General features: G+C 34.2%; 1 protein-coding gene across 2 annotated transcripts in view; it reads left to right on the top strand.

The window, feature by feature from the left end:
• Positions 1 to 12,857: 12,857 nt before the first annotated feature.
• Positions 12,858 to 22,559, top strand: part of LOC142640776 (putative leucine-rich repeat receptor-like serine/threonine-protein kinase At3g14840) — a 28,127-nt gene continuing 18,425 nt past the window's right edge. For both annotated transcript variants that reach the window (XM_075815034.1, XM_075815033.1), the window contains exons 1-2: positions 12,858 to 13,052; positions 13,271 to 13,433. In XM_075815034.1, the coding sequence (XP_075671149.1) occupies positions 12,962 to 13,052; positions 13,271 to 13,433 (254 nt within the window). In that variant the 5' untranslated portion in view covers positions 12,858 to 12,961. The remainder of the gene's footprint in view (positions 13,053 to 13,270; positions 13,434 to 22,559) is intronic.

Here is a 22,559-nt window from a genome sequence, read left to right as displayed (position 1 = left end):
CAAAACAAACACGAAGTTAGTTTAGGTTCTTGCTTATTTAAAATGCACCTATCATTTTCGAAAATATTGGCTTGGACCCTTAAGAGGGTTTTTATCATGGTGAGTTTCAATAGTGATGTAGAATTAATGCACAAGCTTGGAAAGTAGCTGGAACTTTAATATAATGCTTGAAATTGCGATGGACCCTTCTCTTTTGATACAAAGAAAGCAATGCTTTTACAAAACTTTGACTTTTTACAATTCCCCCAAAACATGGGCTATATACAATGGCTCCAACAGTGGGCCATTTACAATACAAGGGAATTCAAATTTACAATGAAAAGGCTTCATTCCTGATGGCCTTGCCTTCTCAGAGAATATCTTGAACTCCTGGCAATGTCCTCCTTGACGCGGAGTTTCGGCTACTTGTCACAAATTTATCTGTTAACATTTACATGACAAAGCCATTAGTGTATGTATGCACGCCCTTATAGGATTGGAAACCCTTAGGGATCGGGTATGATCTAATGTGCAAGCAATGGGTTTCTTTTCCCTAGGGATTAATCACAGATGTTGTGTAAACATGATGGATAGAACCTGGAGTAGAGCACAACTCTTTGACGCAAGTAAAAAGGGCAACCTGCAAATAGAAACCGGACACTTTCCCCTTGACTCATTTTTAAAGCGATCCTAAAAAGGATATTCTACCCTAGGCTTGGATGTTCACTCGGATTTGGCTCTTCCTAATCCTCATGGGTTTTGACTTAGTTTAGGCCAACTAAATGAGACATAGCTTAACTAGTAAGTTCGTCCTATTCATAGGGGGAACCTCGATCGTCTAATAATTCCCTTCATGGAAGTTGTGGGATAGAGCAGATCAAAAGGGCCTTTTTCAGCTACTCTTGTCCATCCATGGACCCAAAAGTGCCTACAAGTCAGTGCCCAATAACTGTCTAAGGTATACGCATCCAGCATTCGCCTTCAACGCTAAGTCTGAGTTCGACCCAATATGAGGGGTGATGTCATGCATTTTGAAATGAAAGGGGAAAGACTTTCAGCACAACAAATATATGAACAGATAAAGGTGTAGCAGAAAATAAGTCTACTACCCTAGGTTTGCACATGCGAAGGAAAGTTGTAAAGCATGCTTAGGAAAGTAGGAAAGCTTCACACATACGAAAATACCTCAAAGCTGGTTTTGGAAAACCATTTGAGAACATTCATGAAAAACATTTTTGAGTTTTGAAAATAGTTCACTAAGGATATAGAAAAAGCATTTTTCAAAAAGAAAGCCCCGAAAGCTAATGCTAATTTCAATGATTTTGAAAGCCAATGTCCAAAGATTAAGATCTTATCGAAAGCTCTAAAGGCTAAACTCTCTAAGCGTCCCCAGTGGAGTCGCCAGTCAGTCGATGCCTCGCAGCAGTTTGACCACCTATCACAGTGACGCTCACGCGCTTGAAATGTACAAGCTCAGAGCTTGAGTGCTGTGAAGAGAGGTATACCTCTAGTGTGTGACCAGAAAATAAGTCAATTTTAATCGAGTTATCAAAGGTAAGTGAAGTCGCCACCAATCATTGGGTTTATTTATAAGGTGTGATTGGTCACCTAACTCTATTTGATTTTATTACCAATCTTAGATTAAGAAAAATGGAGTTTTTTCTAATCTAATATGGATGGATAAAAAATCTTGATTCTTGAGTTTGGAAGTATGGTTACGTGTGGGGAAGGTGTTATGCACCTCACAATGCCTTTCTAAGGATAGTCCTTTATTTTTGTAAAATCTTAAATTTAAGGATATTGGCAACTAAAAATGAGCTATTAGCATTAGCTTTCGGGGTTTTAAACGAATTGGGCTTTGAGGTTTGGTTTTAGAAAGGGTGTGATCTCGATCAATGCTTCTCTATTGTGTTTGGAATCGATGCCAAATTCCACGATGAAAATTTAATAGCATTTCGCCTAATTTTTCATAGTGAAAATTCGGCAACACTTCACCTCAGGTGCGTTATAGCACACAAAATTCTACGGCGCACCGACAGGGTTTCATGCCTGTGTATACAGCACGTGCCAACATGCTCGTGCTAGGATAAGCCGAGGCACCTAAAAGCATCAAACATATTAATGTGCGTTGCATACACGGACAAACCAATTTCACTTGGTGACATGGATCGGGACGATCACACCGCGATGATCATGCACACAATATAACACGAATATGCACCTACAGCAATAGCCTTGGGTACATACCCACTCTACAAGGTCAAGAGCACTCATGGCTAGAGAGGATCACTCACATAGCCATGAGAGTCCATCATACAAAGTGCATAATCACCCACACACACACACACACACACACACACACACACACACACATGTATATATATGCATACATACATTATACACAATGCTATCACACAAAATGGGAAAGTAAAGTAGACATTGCCAACATCCCAAGGGTATGGCCTATCAAGGTACATGAAATGTAAAACAGACATTATCATACCCAAGGAACGCAGCCCAAGCAAAGTGTAGGAAAGATAAAGGGTACATGGAGAGGAAACCCTAATACAATGCCCTAGAAAAGAGGCCAAGAGAGAGAGGGAAAGATGTAACCACTCAGGTAGGCTAGGCCTTCTAATCTACTGAACATTTCCCTTTTTGGGCATGCGTCTTCTTACTTGCGTCCTTGCCCTTATTGCCTGTGCTTAAGATGTCATGTCCTTACTGCAAGTGTCCTTGCTCCATGCATGTACATGCAATGACAAAGGAAACAAGCTAGCAAGCACGCAAAGAAACAACTTGAAAGAAAGCATGCAGAGGGATGAACTATCAAGGAGAGCCAAACGGGAGTATAGACACCGCATTTTGTACCTCTTACGACTCAGGCCCCCATACCCTAATGATGCTAAAATTCTAAGGCCCAAGGTTAGTTTAGGGCCTGATCAGATTACAAATTGATTTAAGACATGTTAAAATGGAAAATATAAGTCTTTGTGAGAAAATAAATCTATTCTTGGAAAATAAAGTCCAAGGAGACCCTCAGCTTACGTATGCAGGCAAGGACCTGCGTACGTAGGTCTGATTTATGCGTACTCAGGCACTGACTTGTGTACATAGCTAGGGTTTTAGAAACCTATGAAAGGCAAGTTTTCTATATTAAATACTGAGGTTTGGAATGAATCTCACATTGTCTGTGAACTGTTTTAAACCCCCAATTTTTCAACTATATAAAGCCTTACATGGTATATTTCAAAGACACTGAAAATCCTAAGGGAAAACCTAAGATTCACTAGAAATAGTGAATCAAAAAGGGAGTTTTTCACAAAACATTCTCAAGTCAATTTTATTTTGATTGGGATCTTTTCTGGTCTTGATCCTTAAGTTTTAAAGTTTACTAATCATTTTTGTTTGGTTGTGAATAGATTTGACTAAGGAGAACGGTCAAAATCAAGCTAAAGAGCTTTTTGTTTTGAGGTATATGTTCTAACCTTTTTTTCTTTCATTCCTGCTTTAATCTTGTTTTCAATCTTTTTTCTTTGCTTTGTTTATGTTTAGTAGGGGTGTAATCAGTTCGGGTCTGTTAGTATTGAAAACAATTTTTGCACCGAACTGAAAACTTCGGTTTTAATTTTTGAGCACTAAAACCGACTTGTAAGGAAGGGACGCTGAACCGACTGATTACATTCGGTTTTGATTCCATTCGGTCAAGTTTCGGTGTTTGGAATGTGAGAAACAAAAGCAATTAGAAAAAAGACTTTTTTGCATCGAACGAAGATATTGAAAGACAAACACAATAAAAACAAACCCTCTTTTCAACACAAAATATAAAGCAACACATTAAAAACCATAAAACACAAACTAAGAATAGCAGCTGCAAAGTTTCTTTAAAACAAACATCACGGGATGACACAAAATCCATGGAATCCCAATACAAGCATTGGTGATTTGGGATGAGAGAAACAAAATCAAGAAGAAGACATACCATAGCAAGAAACAAAGAGACTAAATCGATGCTGGAAGAAATCAGAAAAATAAGATGTATGTGGATATAAAAAAAGAAAAAGATGTAGGGTATGCGTTTGTGAAAGGGAGAGAAATTTGGGTGAGGGACTGAGGAGCGTGTGTTTGTGAGAGGGAGAGAAAATTGAGTGAAGGGTAGCTAAGGTTATAACTTTTGAGGGGCAGCTGGATATAAGTTTATATATAAGATGCTAGGGTTTAAAATTTAAATCTTAAAATGGAGAGGCGAAGGCTCGAACTAGTGAACAAGTGGCTGACTCGCACGCGACATTCCACTAAGCTACTCACTCTAATATGTTTTAAACTTACATATATATATGTATGTATGTATGTATGTATGTATGTATGTATGTATGTATGTATGTATGTATGTATGTATGTATGTATGTATGTATTTATTTATTTATTTATTTATATATTTATATATCTCGGTCAATTCAATCGGTTTTAGGGTGAAAAAATCCAGCATCGAAACCGAAATATTTCAATTTCAAGAAATTCAAACCGAAATCGAACCGTACCAAAACCGAACCGAAAAATTGAACTCAGTTCGGCCGGTTTCGGCCTGTTTTTTCGGTTTATCGATTTTTGCACACCCCTAGTGTTTAGATATGTTTGTTTAGTCTAGGGTTTAGCAGTTTTTGTGTTTAAAAGCATGTTAGATTACTAGATTTGTCATTTTAAAGTTTTGCTTTGTTTGTGTTCTTGGTTTGTGGGTTAGGGTTCTTCAAGGTGTGTCTGTGTGCGCATGCTTTCTGCATGCGTACGTAGGCTCAAAGTATGCGTACGCATACAATTGGCCTACGTACGCAGGCCTGTGTATGCACATGCATACTTGTGCCCAAAAACCCTAATCTGAGTTTTCAGCTTTTGTTTCTTCTTTTCTTTTACATAATATGCCTCTATTTTGACATTCTTGTATGTTTTTTAGTATTTTTTCCTCTATTTAACCACTTGTTTACCTTTAACATGCTAGATTAGGATTTTCCTTGTATTTCTTGCTTTGATACCATGAGCATGCATTCACATGTCCATTCATAGATGCATAGGTGCTAAGATGCAGTAAGGTAAGTCATGCATTCACATGAAAATGCATTTGTTTGTTATAAGAGCTTTATCTTCCTTTGATGAACATGTATATGCAAGTCTATATACCATGCTTTGAATGATAATATGCTTTGTTTAATGCCTATGTTTCTGCCTTTAGATATACATGTTCCTGCCTTGGATGTAATTTAATGATATGTGTGGCAGATGTATGCTGGGTTTGATATGATGCCATGATAGATGTATGCTAGGGTTATATGATATGATGAGATGCCGTGATAGATGTATGTTAGGATTTGTGATGATATGAGATGCATGATAGATGTATGTTAGGGTTATGGGATGTTTAATGCCATGTTGATTGTAAGATGCATATTAGTGTGTGTGTGTGTGTGTGTGTGTGTGTAGGATACAATGTTGAACATTCCATTAATGAGATTAAGACGTAAGACAAAATAACTGGAAGCCAGCCCATGGGTTGGGTTGGGTTGGGTTGGGTTGGGTGTTTAACACCTTCCCATCTCCATACCTAAACTTCGAACCCATACTCTAGAAGAAAGATCGGTCATTCCACGTAAGGACACTATATTCAAAGTTTCTAGACCATAAAACTAGATGATGACTCCTTTGTTTCTCTGCCCTAAATCACTTGGCCGAGGCGTACTTTCTAAACACTGTGCATTGCGCCCACAGGAGGTAAACAAGCACATTATCAAACAAAGGAAGTGTCCTAGGAGGATAAATGTAGGTTTGGATTGGGTGTCCATAGTTCCATTGGTTTAGAGTATGGATGACACACGTGTCATCAAACACAATTCCTATAAGGGACTTGGGGACTCGTGTATTAAAAACGAGTGTGAACCCGCACGAGATAGTAGGAATTAGGCTTGATGACACAAGCAAGCAAGGACCCATGCATGAACATGTAGGCAAGCATGCAAAGAAGCAAAGAAGCAAAGAAAGCCAAATGGGTGGCACAAAGCAAGCAAGGCAATCATAACATCATCGCACGAGGCGTAGAAAGGTATGTATCAAGCACATCAACATCACAGAGATGTTTCTCACAAGCCGTCACGTCCAAACAAGCCATAAGAAAGACGAATGCAACCACACAAGCAAGTGGCCCCAAAAACCGACAAGCGCAAGCCCACGGAGGGAAAAAAGCATGGCAAAGCCTAGATCTAGACAAGCAAACATGGATATAAAGTATAGAAGGAAGCAAGCATACACATGCATAAATGAACTGATCCAAACCCTTTGATATGGGCCTAGGTGTGTAGATGTAGGCCTAGACCACCAGATCTAGATCTACACCCTACCTAAAGGGCCAAAACGCAAGAAAGAGATATATCAAGAGACAAAAAGGCTATAAAAGTACATTGCATAGCAACCAACATGTAGATCTAGAAACATAAACTTGGTAAGGAGCACATAAACATGTAGATCTAAGCATAAGCATGGGCAAAAAGCACCTAGGCACATGGATCTAAGCACAAACACAGTATTTAGACATATCCTAGCCTAAGAAGGCGGGGCCAACATCATCAAAGTCATAAAAAATGATAGAAAGCAAGGAGACATGCTAAAAAAGCTATAAAACATGCTAGGAAGCAAGATAAAGCAAGAGATATACTAAAGAAAGTAATAAAGCATGTTATGAAGCCATATAAAGCAAAGGGTGTAGATTGTAGCTAAAAAGCTACATCTACACCCTTAAAACCTCAAATCCAAGGTCCTAAGACTAAGGAGAGGAAAAATAGTGTAAGAACACTACCTCTTGATTGTTGAGAGAAGAGAGAAATCAAAGGTTTTTTGATGTGTTTAGGAGAAAATTTAGAGAGGAAAAGAGAGAGGATTTGCCTAAAAAAGTGCTCCAACATGCCGAGAATTGTTTTTTTTTTTTTTCATTTGAGGGGGGTTTGGGGGTATTTACAGCAAAAAAGTGACCCTTCGGCTTTCGGCGCACCTTTAGTGGTCGTTGGGTCCAACACTAACATCAACAATCCTGGCTTCTTCCCTAGTTTAGTTTTGGATGCATATTTGAAGGCCTTTCCAAACTTCGATTAAGCTGATCTTGGTGTCCCTGGAAAGATCTATATGCCTAGTTTCTAGAACACTAAAGAAAATGAAATTTTGATAATCAGATCAAAAGTTATGACCTCGGGAAGTGAGCTGATATGCTTTGCACAGTTTTCAGGATATCTCAACTGTTTTAACTCTAATTTTGATCCATGAATAGTCATCAGAAAAGGAATTCAATAATCTTTATAGTGACGCTAGTCTTAACCCATTTTGACTGTCAGATCAAAATTAGGGTTTCTAGGGCTCCCGAGAGTTAACCTCGAATCAAACTTGGTCAAAGTTAACGAAAATTACTGAGTAGCTCGGGTTTGATGTAGAAACATCAAAAATGTGTTTTTGGGATGATTTTGACCAGTTTTGACTTTCGGTCAACCCAAGGTTGACTAGGGCATTTTGGTCAATTTGACCTAAAATGGCACTTTGAGTGCTCTAACGCCCAAACAGATTATGCCACATCAATCTAGGTGTTTCTGTGGCCCCATGAAGGAAAGTTAATATTTTTGAAATTGTTGGGGTCCAACATGCAAATCGAACGCGGACAAAATACGGTATTTACAAGGTAAAAGTAAAGTAAATCGGCCCTAGAAGCTCAAGAAAAAAGGTAAAAAGCTCAATGGGCCAACATGGCAAGAATGATAGCTAGCAGGCCCATGGGCACAACAAGAGGTAAAAGTAAAGTAAATGGGCTATGGAAACCCAAGAAAAGAGGTAAAAAGCTTAATAGGACAACATGGTATGAATGGCAGCTAGTAGAGCCATAGGCACAACAAGAGGTAAAGGTAAAGTAGATGAGCATTGGAAGCCCAAGAAAAGAGGTAAAAAGTCTAATGGGCCAACATGGTAGGAATGACAACTAGTAGGCCCATGGGCATAGCAAGAGGAGAAGTAACAAGAGCAAAAGCCCAACAGACTACATGGGCAGGGACTTCTGCCAAGCCAATGTCCAAGCCCATGGGGAAAGAGGAAATAGTACAAGTCGAAGAGTCCACATCCTCCATGCTGTGGAGGATAAGCACGAATACAAGAGACACACAGCAGAATGAGACATGGCAAGAACAGCAGAATGAGACATGGCAAGAACAGCAGAATGAGACATGGAAAGAACAGCAGAAATGGCATGGGAGTGAAAGAAGACAAATGAAGAGGGTAGTGGAACGCACACACAAGGGCCACAACACCACCCTCTTGTACCCAGCCAATACAGGAAAGGCAAGCCCTCGGTTAAGGGACTCAGAGGGTGTGGTTTGTTAGGATATATGTGATTGGATGTTAGGAATATATGTCAACACTTTATGTATTGGCTAATCCTTTGACAAAATGCATTTTACTTGTAATTGGGTAGATCTAGGATGTGTTTAATACTTCAAGAAACAAGGTTTCAAGTTCAAGTGTTAAAGCCATGTGAGTTTGTCCAAGAATCAAGTAAGAAAGTGCTGGATTTTAAAACTCGACAGGTAATATCTATCAAGGTTTAAAAGCTGCTTAAGCCCGTGGCTCAACAGCTAGCTCGATAGATGGCTATCTGTCGAGGTTTAATGAAACTCAGTTTTTCAAAGCTGTTTTTCATCCAATTCGTGAGTATGTGTTTGGGCTTTCTTTTCTCACAACCCTAAACATATATAAGGATTATTTTAAGGGTCATATCAGGTAGCACAATCAAGAGCACAATTACATAAGAACATAATTCCACAAGTGTGACTGGAAACCTAGTTTGCCCTAGTTCTTGAAGAAGTTGCTATGTTTGTATATCGTAGGGTTTTGTGACCAAGCAATTTCGTGATCTTCATCGGTTGATGAACAGAAGAACTTTGTAGCCAACATCCTTCTTAAAGTTGGTGATAAAGTCGTGTACTGAGATCCGCTCATCTTTTGGTTAGTCACGTACTGGAAGCTGTGCAATACAAGGAGAGATTGTCACTACAGAACAAGTCCAATTGGGTGTTGAGGTAAGAGTTCAACTGTAGGTTGGTATAAGGTACTAGAATTTCTTTACTTGTAACCGCTTGTTTTGATAATAGTGGATTCTTGGGAGTGGTAATCTTAAAATCACCCGGTGGGATTTTTGACATGTAGGTTTTCCCCATTCGTAAACAAATCACCATGTCATTTAATTTTCGTTGCATATTTAGTTATTTGGTGATTTGTTTGTGCTAGCATGCTCATTGCATGTAATTGAACCTAATTAATTCACTTGGTTAATTCATCACAAGGGGTCAATACATTTTTGGCCTATCATGGTTTGGTAGTGGGGGAAAAGTGGTCTAGTTTAGGGTTCTTGCCAAGACTTCTTTTAGGGAAAATGTCTAGCTGGGAAGGCATTTCATTGAAAAGAGGTAAGCAAAGGGCTGGAACCACCTTATGCATGTCATCAAGGTAGGTAGAAGACGAGCTCAAGCCCTTATCCATTCAAGTAAGGCAGGAAAGGTGAGGGGAGAAATAAAACAAAGTAGAGTTTTATCCTAGAATTGGGAGTGGTGCAGCAAGCACACTATGAGCAGAGATAGTGGTCGGGCAAGAAAAAAAGGAAGAGAGAAAACACAACAAAAATAGGGGCATGCATCAATAGATCATCTTTTCCCTCCTCTTGACAAGCACATTCATTTGAACTCTATAAGTCATAACCCATAACCATTTAGGCCCTTTCTCCATAATGAACTACTTTGATGGCAGAAGCCTATAACAAGGTTGTCCGTGTTAGGGTTCAGATCCCTTCTTGGACTTCCTTGTTGGTAGACTTGACCCAGGACTGGGACAGTGAACTCATGTCATCTCATTTTCCTAGAGTCATTGCCATTTTCCTGCCGTGGTTTCATTTAACTTATTTAGCATTTTTATTGATATTTGTTTTGTTGTAGTCTCTTACGTTGTTGGCTATTCTACCTTGGTACCTTTTACCATATTTGTTGTATCAGTTGTTCTGTTGTAGCATCTTTTATTATATTTGCTAACTATATCAGTTGTTCTACTGTAGCATCTTTTATTATATTTGCTAGCTATATCAGTTGTTCTACTGTAGCAACTTTTATTACTTTTGCTGTGTCAATTGTTCCACTGTAGTATCTTCTATTATTGTTGTAAACTTTGTTCTGCTGTAGTATTTTACTTATTATATCTGTTGTATCAGTTATTCTATCGTGGTATTATCTGTTGTATCCACTAAGACACCTAGTCTACTGTAGCACTTTTTGTCTCGTTTGAGCATTGCGAATGTCTGGCTTATGCACAAGCTAGCCTGTGGTATAATCCCATTGGGATAATAGGCTAGTCCTAACTCCCTAACCCATCAATCCACAGGCTTGAGTGTAGTAGAATGGGCCTTTACCCATTAACGCCAAAGGGCCAAATTTGCCCCTCTCCTTCTCCCTTCCTATCAATCTCCCGTGAGAATCAATGGAAAACTCAGGCCACCAAAACAAATCCATTGCTGGTTGCCATCTCTAATCAAACGCTAGCCCAAACACCATCAACTCCAATCAAGCTAACTCCAAAACAAAATCTAAATTTACCATAATTAATCACACGGACAACTTGACCATCAAAACTGAAACTGCCATTATCTAATATATGAATATCCAATGTTAACTTACAAGACGATATTGAAAAAAAAAATTTGAATAAACTTGTTTCAGTGGGCATTTCATTTAAAAACTTATTAAAATGGTCCTCCACATGTTATTCAAACGAGGACCACTTGGTGAGTCACTTGGCACGTGTTAATGCCACTGCGCAATAGCAAAGGTACAGTAGGTAGAGATTTGAGTTGAATCTCTAATTCGCTTCTTATTGGTAATAATGAAGGAAAAATTGAAATAAAAAAATATGTGAAGAGTTACAAATTAGTGCAAATCTGCTTTCATTTTCTTTTAGAAAGAAAATGGTAGAGGTGGAGACGCATTTGACTTGACGACCGGTGTTTGGAGTTGGCCATTGATAATGGATCCTATCGTTGAAGATTGAAAGTGAAAGAGGAAGAAGGGGGAATATTTGGGTTTTACCATAAATGATTTGAACTTTTTATGAGAAATATTACAATTATTTTTAATGTTTTTGCCAGTGGATTCATGACATGGCATAATCTTAGCCTTTTATTTTAAATGGATGGTGAGTATTTAAAAAAATTTACATGGTAGAATATCCCAGAAACTATAGAAGATTTTAATCCAAAGTTAATGCAGATGAGAGCCCTTCAATTGCAACAAGTTATGGGATTAGAACTTCTAAACTTGGAAGCATCCCGACTATCATAATCTTCAAGAATGGTGAGGAAAAAAAAAAGACAAAAAACAAAACAAATAAATAAATAAAATTATAGGTGTTGTTCTCAAATTTACCTTAGACTACCAGCGTAGAGAAATTCTTTTAGAGGATGTAAGTAATGACTGAAGAATAAAAAACGCCTTTACTGGAATAAATAAGCTGTTTCTAGTGCTTGTTCCTTTTCTTTTAGCTTGTGATGTCCCAAGTTTGGATACATTGCTCCCATAATAAAGTCATATTAATTCCTCCTGTGTAGTTATCAGATGCAGCTGTAAGTTCAGACTTCGGTTATACTTAGAACATGTACTACCGATATAATACTTGTTATTCGAATGTCTATCTTACAGTTTTGTTCCCGTATGTGATTATATAATTTGGACAATATTGGCTTATGTTTCTTTGTATTATTATTGAAGACCCCTTTATGAGTGGCAGTGTGAGTCTGTGCATTTATGTTATTATCTACACATTTAATTGGGGGATATTGGGTCTAGGGAAGCCACACCTTTTCTCAGCCTTTTAGCTAATATCAAGTGTAGGTCCAATGAAGCCCTAAAGCAAGCTAAAGAGAGAATCTTTGTTGGAGGGATCATTGGATAACCCGCAATTGTTGTCTCAGTTTGGTTGGCAAGTGCAAAATCTAAATTATTCTTAGGCTAGCAAATTACACCGCTGTGTTTGATGTTGGCTTATTTGGAAAGAGGCGGAGGCTTTAAAGCTTGTTCCCAACGCCTATTGTTTAAATATTATTAGAATATAATTCCAATGGACTTAGATCTATAGTTACAGGTTATTTGTACATCACACATTATCTACCTATATATAAGATAAGACCCTTATACTTTATTACTTATAATTTATTACACAATTTTTCAAACTTCGGCACTTATAAACAAAATGTCTTTCAGTCACTAATTTACAAAGGGAGACAAGGTTGAACTTAAAAGTTAGCATGAAATAGCTTTGAGTAGCCATGAATACCGTTAGATGAATTTGAAAAATTAAACAAGAAATATTTTAGGTTAAATGCGAATTTGTTACTTTACAATTTCAAATTTTTCAATAGAATTTATTATTTTCATCATAATTTGCAATATTGCAATTATTGAATCAGGGTCTGTTTGGATAGAACTTATTGCTGAAAACTGAAAATATTGTAGCAAAATAATTTTTACATGGGTAAAAAATACTGTTCATGCCTAAAATCACTGTTCATTGGTCTAAAATTACTGTTCATGGTTAATGAACAGTGACAGACGCGCTTAAAAAAAAAAAAAAAAAACCAGGCGTGGATGTTGACGCACAACGCGCAATCCGAACGTCCTCTCAATCAGGTGGGAATAGCTTGACTTAATAGTTGACCTCCAAGTGTCTTAAAGGTCTCCCGTTGCACACCCTCTTTTGAAGAAGAAAAAAATAATTTTATATATATATATTCTCATGAATCTCATCTTTATTGTCTTACTACTTTTATCTCCCATGATCTCTCTCTAGCATATATAACAATTTTACACCATTTTGGACACCGTATATTTTTGCCTTCAAAAGTTAGGTTTGTTTATCCAAAGAATTCAAGATGTCTTTCATTCGACTTCTCCTTGCTTCAGCTGTCACCTTTTGCTTCACAAGTTTTGTTTTTGGAGCCACTGTATTGGTAGATGATGAAAGTATGTTCTCACTCTCTCTCTCTCACACAGCTGTGTATATGAAGCTTAAGTTCTTTTTTCTTTTTTTTTTCCTTTACTTTTATTTTCTTTAAAATCTTTGTTTCCATGTGGATGTAATGGAACTAAAATTTGGTGGAAAATATTGATTTAGTTGATTTTCTTTTTAACCTTACTTATATGTTTTCTTTTTCTTTTTTGGTGGTGATAACGCTTCACAGAACATGCTTTACATGTCATAGCAAAGACTTTGGGGAAGACGGACTGGAATTTCAATGTAGATCCATGCGCTCCACAATCTGGATGGGTCAGAAATACGACAACTGATGCTGTTAACTGCAATTGCAGTATCCCCAATACCACCGGCTGCCATGTTGTCACCATGTATGCTCTCTCTCTCTCTCTCTCATACGTACTTGCACCAAACATTTATCTGCCAAACCATTGAAGTACTGTGTTACTGCCAAATCATTAGAGTTGCACGCGTGGTCGGATGAATTTATTTTGTCAAAAAATAGAACTGTGCATATAAAAATGTGATTTTTAACCTCATCCAAAATAAATAAATAAATGTGATTTTAACAATTAAGCATTTTATTTCGGTAATAATCTATTTTGACATATCGTTTTGAGCAATATAAATATATATATATATATATATATATATAATATTTCATATCTTATTACTATAGAAAAAAAAATCATAAAAGTTATTATTTTTAATACATTTATAAAAATTATTATTTTAAAATTGGCCTAATCAATTCATTCAAATTATTATTATTTTAATTAAAGTACTAATTAAGCTTATGCAACAATGAAACAACTGAAATAAGACTCGGCGGTGGTTTTAATATTTCAGCTAGCAAGCTACCCAAGCCAACTCCATCTCTAACACATTTTTTTCCCCACCTACCTGTTTCACTATTTTATCTTTTTTTTTTTCCTCCACACACATCTTCCAAGTCCCTTACCCTTCCACTTATCCACTTCACATTGTTAAATATCTTCTCATCTATATCATTTCTTTCATTTTATATTTTGTTTTTCTTTATGTTCATCCCCAGCCCAGGCCAGTACTTGTACCAGGCAACACTTGTACCTCATTTTTCACTCTCAGTTTCCTCATTAGCAACTTGCCATGCAATATGGTCTCATCGTCAGCTTTTTTTTGTGTATAGATTTATTTGGGTTTTAAGAAATTTTTTTTTTTTAAGTCCAAACTTTATGCCAATCAAATCTTGCATTTTGGCCGATATTTACCAAAACACCCAAAACGATCCAAGATGACTTGGAATTTTCTCCAAGGTGAAATGGAGGGGGGTTGGGGGGTTTACCATTCTAGTTTGTTTATTAGTACGGAATTTTCCATCCATTCCACCCGAAACGGAACAAAATTCATAACATTAGATAAAAATAGTGTTATTAATAATACCATGTAAAAATGATGTTACATGAGTTATAACTTATTGTCTTAATAAGTTGCAAAGTTCTTCATATCTAAAAAAAAAAAAAAAAAAAAAAAAAAGAGAAGAAGAAGAGAGAGAGGTTGCAAAGCTAAAATAATATACAACAATTTTAAGAACATAATTTATATAAAATAAAATAAAAACTTGTTGAAATGACAATGTGATGGGTACCAACCTTATTTTTATATAGTTACTATTACTACTCTACTCTTTTTTTTTCTGTGTGTATAAATGGGGGGCAAAATAATAATAAATATAAAATTGAACTAATTTATTAGTATCATACAAGAAATATGAAGAATTGGGGGACTAATCATATTTCTTTTGAAAATTTTAGGTAAATTTAGGGCTAAAAATTTAATATTTAAGAAGTTTGGGGGGGCAACCATATATTTTTTGAAAAATTTAAGAAACTTTAGGAGTAATTTAATAAAATTCGAAAAGTTTGAGAGACCATGACCCTCCACCCTTCCAATTGAGCCCACCCTTGTACCATCTTAACCGATGTAAAATAAATTGCGAATGATTTTGTTGCACTAAGATTTATTCAACAAAATAGTCTGATATTCATGAGTAACATACTTTTTCACCACTCCAATTAGGAGTTTGGACTTCGTCAAATTTACATCCAACAGAAAAAAAAAATTATATATATATATATTGAATTGAGTTATGGTAATTAGTTTCAATCAAGTCTTCTTAAAAAAAGAGGGGTCTGTGGACAAACTTTATTATTATTTTTTATTTGAGGAATACACTCATATATATATATATATATATATATATATATATATATATATATATATATATATATATATATATATATATATATATAAGGAAAGAGAATGAGATAAATGAATACATTCACACGCTAACATCAAAATTGTATGTGGCAGTTAATATCGCAGAACAAGTAATAAATCTCTTCTTAATATTACACCTTATCGATATTAGACGACTTAACAATATTGAATATCTTTTTTACCGATGTGGACAAACTTTATATCCTTTCACAATTTATGCAAAGATTGCTTAGCAAAAGGAAAGAAACATTAAGGTCCCGCTTAGTACACCACTCAAACACATATTTTTAATTTTTAAATAATATTATATGTAATTTTACACTTTTTTTTTTATCCACACATATTTTTACACACATTTTTAAATACATATTATGAGTTTTTAAATACATAAAACAAACACTCCTAAAAATTTTACTTCCGGAGGTAAAAAGGTCAAAAAACTGATATTGAATTGGTAGACTAGTCTTCGTTTCTGCAATTATTATTCCGCAATAATTGAAAAGTATGACGATGACGCTGTCGGTATTGACCATTGTCAATTGAGTCACAAGTTAAAAGTTGTACAAAAGATTGTCCTGTCCTCAAATATGAGGAGTAATATTAAGGACCACACTATTAATATTAAGGACCACACTGTCCCATTTCTCTTTTTCTAACGCGTCGTGCTTTTGCTCCCTGAAAGTCATTCATCATTTGACAAAGACTTCATTTCTCATAAATTAAAGGTGTACGACCGTGTTGTTTGGTGTCTCTATTAACTGTAAAATTCTTAGGTGCTCTCGGAATATGGAGAAATGGTATTTCTTCCTCTCACATTCATAGTGGATCTTACCATGAATTTAATGAATGGACCCTACCATAAATGTGAGAGAAAGAAATACCATTCTTTGTACCCGAGAGTATCTAAGAATTACTCCTTGCAATGTATCTTTGAGTCTTTGACCATCAGCATTAGGGTGTAAGTTTTTTTAAGCATATGTAAACAATAAGGGTACATGCGATGCGATGGTGGTGTAATGTAATAATTATTTTTTTTATTATTTAATTATTTAGTAATTTAATTATATTTTTATCAAAAAAAAAATTATTTTTTGTGAATAGTTATTTTTTAAAATTAAAAAAAATTATTTATCTCTAAAAATATTGTAATAGATATTCCTTAGTAAATGTATTAATTTCTAAAATTAATATATTTTCAAATAAACAAACTTTCTATATACACATAACAATTATGAAAATAAAAAATCATAAAAAAATAACTAATCTCTCTTTCAAATTTTAAAAAATATATATATAATTATATGAGTAAGATATTTCCTAAAATATATCTTAAGTTTGATTTAAAATGTTTTCATTCTATTGTCTTCAAGGTTATATTATTGTGTTGTCACCAAACAAATGAATAGTAATAAGTATTGCAGTACAACATCTTCTATTCATTGTAATACCTATTCTTATTCCTATGTAATTACTGTTACAATCTACCAAATGTGCCCTAAAAACACTAGCATCCAGGGATGCAAAAAAAAAAAAAATATATATATATATATGTGTGTGTGTGTGTGTGTGTGTGTGTGTGTGTGTGTATTTTACATCTTTAAACACTATTTTATTTGGTTTACTAACATATTTCACAACTTACCATACATCCCAGTTTTTTTATTTTTACATACAACCCAATAAAATAATACTAGCCTCATCACATACGCTCCACGTGTGCGATGAGGCTTTTTTATTGTTGGATTAGTATTGTAATTTTTCACTTATTTTAATTTGAGATTTACACTTAATTTTCCACAAAAATTGCAAGTTTAGAATTACTAATATGGCCAAAAGATAAGACTAACTCTAAAAAATAACACCAAAATAACAATGAAATATGTTTAGTTTTTATTTATTTATTATTATTTTTATGTGATATGCGGCAGTTTTTTTTTTTTTTTTTTTAAGGAAACCGTGGGTGGGGTTTTTTTTTAAAAGAAGGTGGGGTAGTTTTATTTTTTTACAGAACTTGGGATAGGTGTTTTTTAATAGAAAACCGCAGGGTAGTTTTTTTTAGAAGGTGGGATGGTTTTTTAAGGAGAAAGTGGGGATTGTGGACAATTTTTATTTTTTCACTTTTTTGTTATTAATTTTTGTTGATTTACGGTTTTAACCTTATTTTTTATTTTTTAGGAATAAGAATAAGTTAATTATATTAGGGATATTTTTGTAAGTTGATAACAAAATAACTAACTTTTTGAATCCTCTTAACATATAGAGATAAACTATATAATAAAATAAGAAAAAGTACTCTCTCTCTTTCCTCATAGTCTCTTTTTCTCTTCATCCACAATCACAAACACCACACCCCAACCACAAATATAACCAACCACCACACCCACGATCAAAATTAGCTGCCTCCACCACAACCAAAAATCAATTAGTATCCACAATTAATATCCATCCAAAAATCAATCCCATAGAAAAAATAATAAAAATAATAAAAATAAACTAAACTAAACTAAACCAAACCACAATACAACAACCACCACTGACATAGCCCACCACCACCTAAAATCCAACAACACCACCACCACCAACATCAACAATAACCACTGTCAAATCCATACCCCCAAACCCAAATAATAAGAAAAAAACAAAAACAAAAACCAAATCAAAACCACAATGCACAACCACCAACCACAAAAAACACAATAACCACCACCGCCAAACCCACCACTGCAATCTACCACCACACAAATCGAACTCCACCACCTCATGACCCACCAAAACCAAAACCATACATCCACAACCCACCCCCACCACAGCCCATGCCCACACCGACCCCACGGTCACCAGCAACCCACAACTCAAAACCCTCCACTGCCAATGCCGATCTACAACTACCCATCCAAGGCCGATTCAAAGCCCACCCACCCAAACGGATCTGAAGCCACCCAAAATAACCAACCAAAATCTTGAGAGAGAGAGAGAGAGAGAGAGAGGCAAGTGTCATTGTGAGAGGAAGAGAGGAGAAAAGAAAGAAGAGAAAGTAGTCAAAAAGTGAGAGGAAGAGAGAGAGTGTGAGTGATGAGGAGAGGCATAAAACATGATGAAGAGAGAGAAAGATGAGATATTTGTGAATAAAATAATTTTATTTTACATCCAAAGCTACAATTGGTTCTCATATATGAGAACTAACCATTCACAAATGGTAAAAAAAATTTAAAACCTATCCCTAGATGTAGCTTCTTTTTGCCTTGTTGGTTGCTAAAATAGTAACTGGGGGGATTCCCTCAATGCTAGTGCTCTAAGGTTGTATATATACAATCCTACTATTAATGGATTGTAAAAATAAAAACACATATTTTAATAGAGTGAGAGAGGAAGAGAGGAATTGAGGGAAGAGAGAGATGGGAGAGAATTGATTTGTTTATATTATTTGTTGGTATAGTTTATATTATTTTAATGAATTGTAGGTAAAAATAGAAACTATGATGTTGGGTGAACTGTAAAATAGGATGGTAAAATATATAAAGTAAGTTTTGAGGATGCATAATAGACATTTTTTTTTTTACATTCCTAGATGCTAATGCTTTTAGCTAGTTATTATAAGGCAAAACAAATAGAATAGTGCTACTTAATTATATATGCCTTTTTCTCAACAAAAAAAAAAAAAATATATATATATATATATATATATATATATATATATGTGCCTACCTAGTTGTCAAAAATATGTGTATATATTTGTTAAAATTGAATTAATATTTTGAATCGATTTTTAATTTTTTGTATAGTATATTACATCATATCATGTATAGTAAAATACACAAACACTTACTAAAAAAAATTATAGATATACATAATATTACATATAAAATCTATGTTTATTATAAATTGAAATATATCCAACTAATAACCAATTTAATATTCACTTATGTAATAATATTTAAGAAAACTAACTAAATTAATCAAATTAGCATATGTTTATAACATATATATTCAAATGGATTAAACTCAAAAGTAATAATGCATGTTATATATGAGTAAAAATAATAATTACTTTTCATCATCTTGCCTAATCAACTTCATCTAATTCAATGTTATCATCATGCTCATCATCTTGCAAAACTATTTATTCATTAACATTTTCTTCATCATCATCATCAACATTTACTATCTCTTTTCTTGCTCTTTTATTCTAATTTTTTTTCTTTATATTTCTTCATGGCATTCTTGCTTCTTACACTTACAATAATAATAAAACTTTTAATTTAATACATTATTCATAGCATAGAAAAAGAAATTTGTAAATATGAAAATAAAGTGTCAAGTATATAGCTCAAATTTTGTAAGAGAAAGAGAAGAGGGGGAATTAACAAAAAAACTCATTTTAAACTCACATGTCAATGTATTGTACGATAGATACAATTATTGATACGATACAATTCATACGATATGTACCTATGTATCATATGATCCATGAGCACTTCCATTACAATACAAAATCTTGTGTACACCACAGAGTGAGTATTATACGATACTAACAACTATGGGTGGAGACATAATTTGCAACTTTGTATATGAAAAAACTCACAATTTCACCACTTGGGTCAACCATTGATTAGTGTTGGTAAGATAGCTAGTTGAGTTATAAGGTTTAGCCAATGATAACTTTACTTAAGAATAGAATCATTTAATTATTTTTACTTTCCACTTCATATTCATCAATCGCCATTGGTAGTACCAACAAGTTGTGTTACAAAACTCTTGGCCTATCATAACTTTACTTAATAGAATCATTTAATAGTATCAAATTTTCATTTCAAATCAAATTAATATAGAATTATTCTTATTAATTAATCATAGAAAGAAAATAAACTTATTTACCTTAAATGTGGCATGTAAGACAGTAAAAGAGTGATGGTTTTGTTGGTGACTGGTTGGAGAGAGAGAGAGAGAGAGATGTATGATCGAACTATGTGAAGATTGTTTTTTTAAATAATGGAAATACTCTTTTAAGTTAGAGAGAGAAATAGAATAAAAAAGGTATGTCTTCTTCTTCTTCTTCCTCTTTTTTTTAGGGGGGGGGGGGGTGGGGGAGCTGGAGATCGAATCATAGATATGGGTGGTGGCAAAGGATGTTATTACTACCGGACTATCGTTTGAACCCTCTTCTTTTTGTAATCATACACACACCACTTTACTTGGGAAAATGGGTATGAGATACAATTTTGTTTTAGATAGAGACGAGGGAAAATGACACGAAACTATTTATGGTTTTCTTGGTCATATTTGAAATTAGCAAATATGGTCCACAATCTCAACCAATCACAGCCACCAGTAAGGCTGCCCACTTCCATCCTATACCTTCATATTTTTATCGTCACCAATTGCAAAAACTCCATCAATTCTTGAAAAGTGGGTTGTCTTGATTGGCAAATCACACAACAGTTTAGTGGATTTGACCATATTCCAACATACCTTCTTTTGTATGATCTCCCACTAGGAGAAAAAATCCTAGCTCAAAAAATTTTCAAGTACTCAAAATGATTTTTAGTAGAAAACATTTTTGGGAAAAACTGTTTATTTTCTAGTGTTTGGCTATGTTCATAAGAATGTTCTGGAACGCAAATCCGGCAATTGGCTTGTATGAAAAACCAAAAAACTTTCTATATATATATATATATATATATATATATATATATATATATATTTCATATGATATTAAATTACAACTTTGATTCACCACTTTAAAATATTAATACCTAACATATAAAATCATCCTAAAAAGTACAAAAATCAAAATGAAATTATTTAAAATTACACTAACAAGTACATACAACCAAAATAAGAGTGCAATAACAAAAAAATAAAAATAAAAACTATCAACTAAACTTCTTTATATATGGCTAAAATACAAAGTGCACCCTCTAAATTTTATTGAAATTTATTTCAGTCCTCAAACTTTACTTTTGTTCAATTGAGTCCTCTAAGTTTCAAAGATATTTAATTTAGGCCTTTTATCCAATTTAGTTTAACAAAATTGCCATTAAGTATGCAATTAACTGATGAAAAAAAAAATAGAAAATAAATTCTTACATAAAAACTTTATATTAATTTTATATATTTTTTCATGTGAAAATAATTTTTTTTTTAAGGGCAATTTTTTAAAAAAAAAATTGACAGAAGGCTTGAATTAAATAAATTTAAAATTTAGAGGATTCAATTGAGCGAAGTAAAGTTAGAAAACTAAAATGAATTGCAACCAAACTTAGACGGTGCAATTTGCATTTTAGCCTACAAACTCCTATCAACTTTTAATTTTAGGTGAGATCCAAACTACTCATTCATCGAATTACACTTTTGGTTGCATAATTACAAAACACTTGAAACCTTCAAAGGAACACTTGAAAATGTTTTTGCATGACTTAAAAAAATTTGGAAGCAATTCCCAAAGTTTTAAGTCATATTGTGATTGCTTTGAAGTTTTCCTGGGGTATCTTGGTCATTTCTAAGGTGTCATTTTTTGTCATTTTAGGAGCATTTATGCCACATTCAAGATTTTAAAGATATTTAGTCATTTTGAGGTGTTCAAGGTTATTTTGATCAATTTGTAATTTTGGGGGTGTTTCGGTCATTTTGGAGATTTTAGGTTGGGGATTTTCGGTCATTTTGGTCCCACCTATGATTAGCCATTGTTCAAATTATAACTTTACATTATTAAAGCCATCCATTCATCCTTATTTGTCTATAACTACAATTGTTCAAAATAGCATTTTTACATCTATGTTAGATAGTGAAGAACTAAAAAAGACTTTTTATTTTTTTTGAGAAAGCACGTTGAAATTTTATTGAACCTGATTTGCCAAATTGGTCAAATCATTTTGAGCTACAGAAAGTAAAGGATAGGGAACCTCCTCCATCCATGCTGCATAGTCAGAAACATTTATCGAGTATCTAGTTAGACTATGCGCTAAGTTCATAAAAAAAGACTTGTTTATAACTATTGTGAATGATAAATGACTAATATGTTTGATAACTTTTCATTAAATGATGGATGAGAAAAGACTATACATGGCCCACTTAAATTTATTTATTTATTTTTAAAATATAACTAAAGTATACAGTAGTGTTTGGTTAGTAGAGGAAAAGGGAAAAATTGGTAGTGGTCCTATATGGACCGTATCATAATTAAAATATGTAATATTGACATGACCCTTTTTTTTTTCTTTTTCTTTTTTTTTTAACTT

Source organism: Castanea sativa, chromosome 6 (genome assembly GCF_040712315.1).
Source record: "Castanea sativa cultivar Marrone di Chiusa Pesio chromosome 6, ASM4071231v1".
NCBI lineage: Eukaryota > Viridiplantae > Streptophyta > Magnoliopsida > Fagales > Fagaceae > Castanea > Castanea sativa.
The sequence above is the reverse complement of the archived record's forward strand: the minus strand, read 5'-3'. Positions and strand labels throughout refer to the sequence as shown.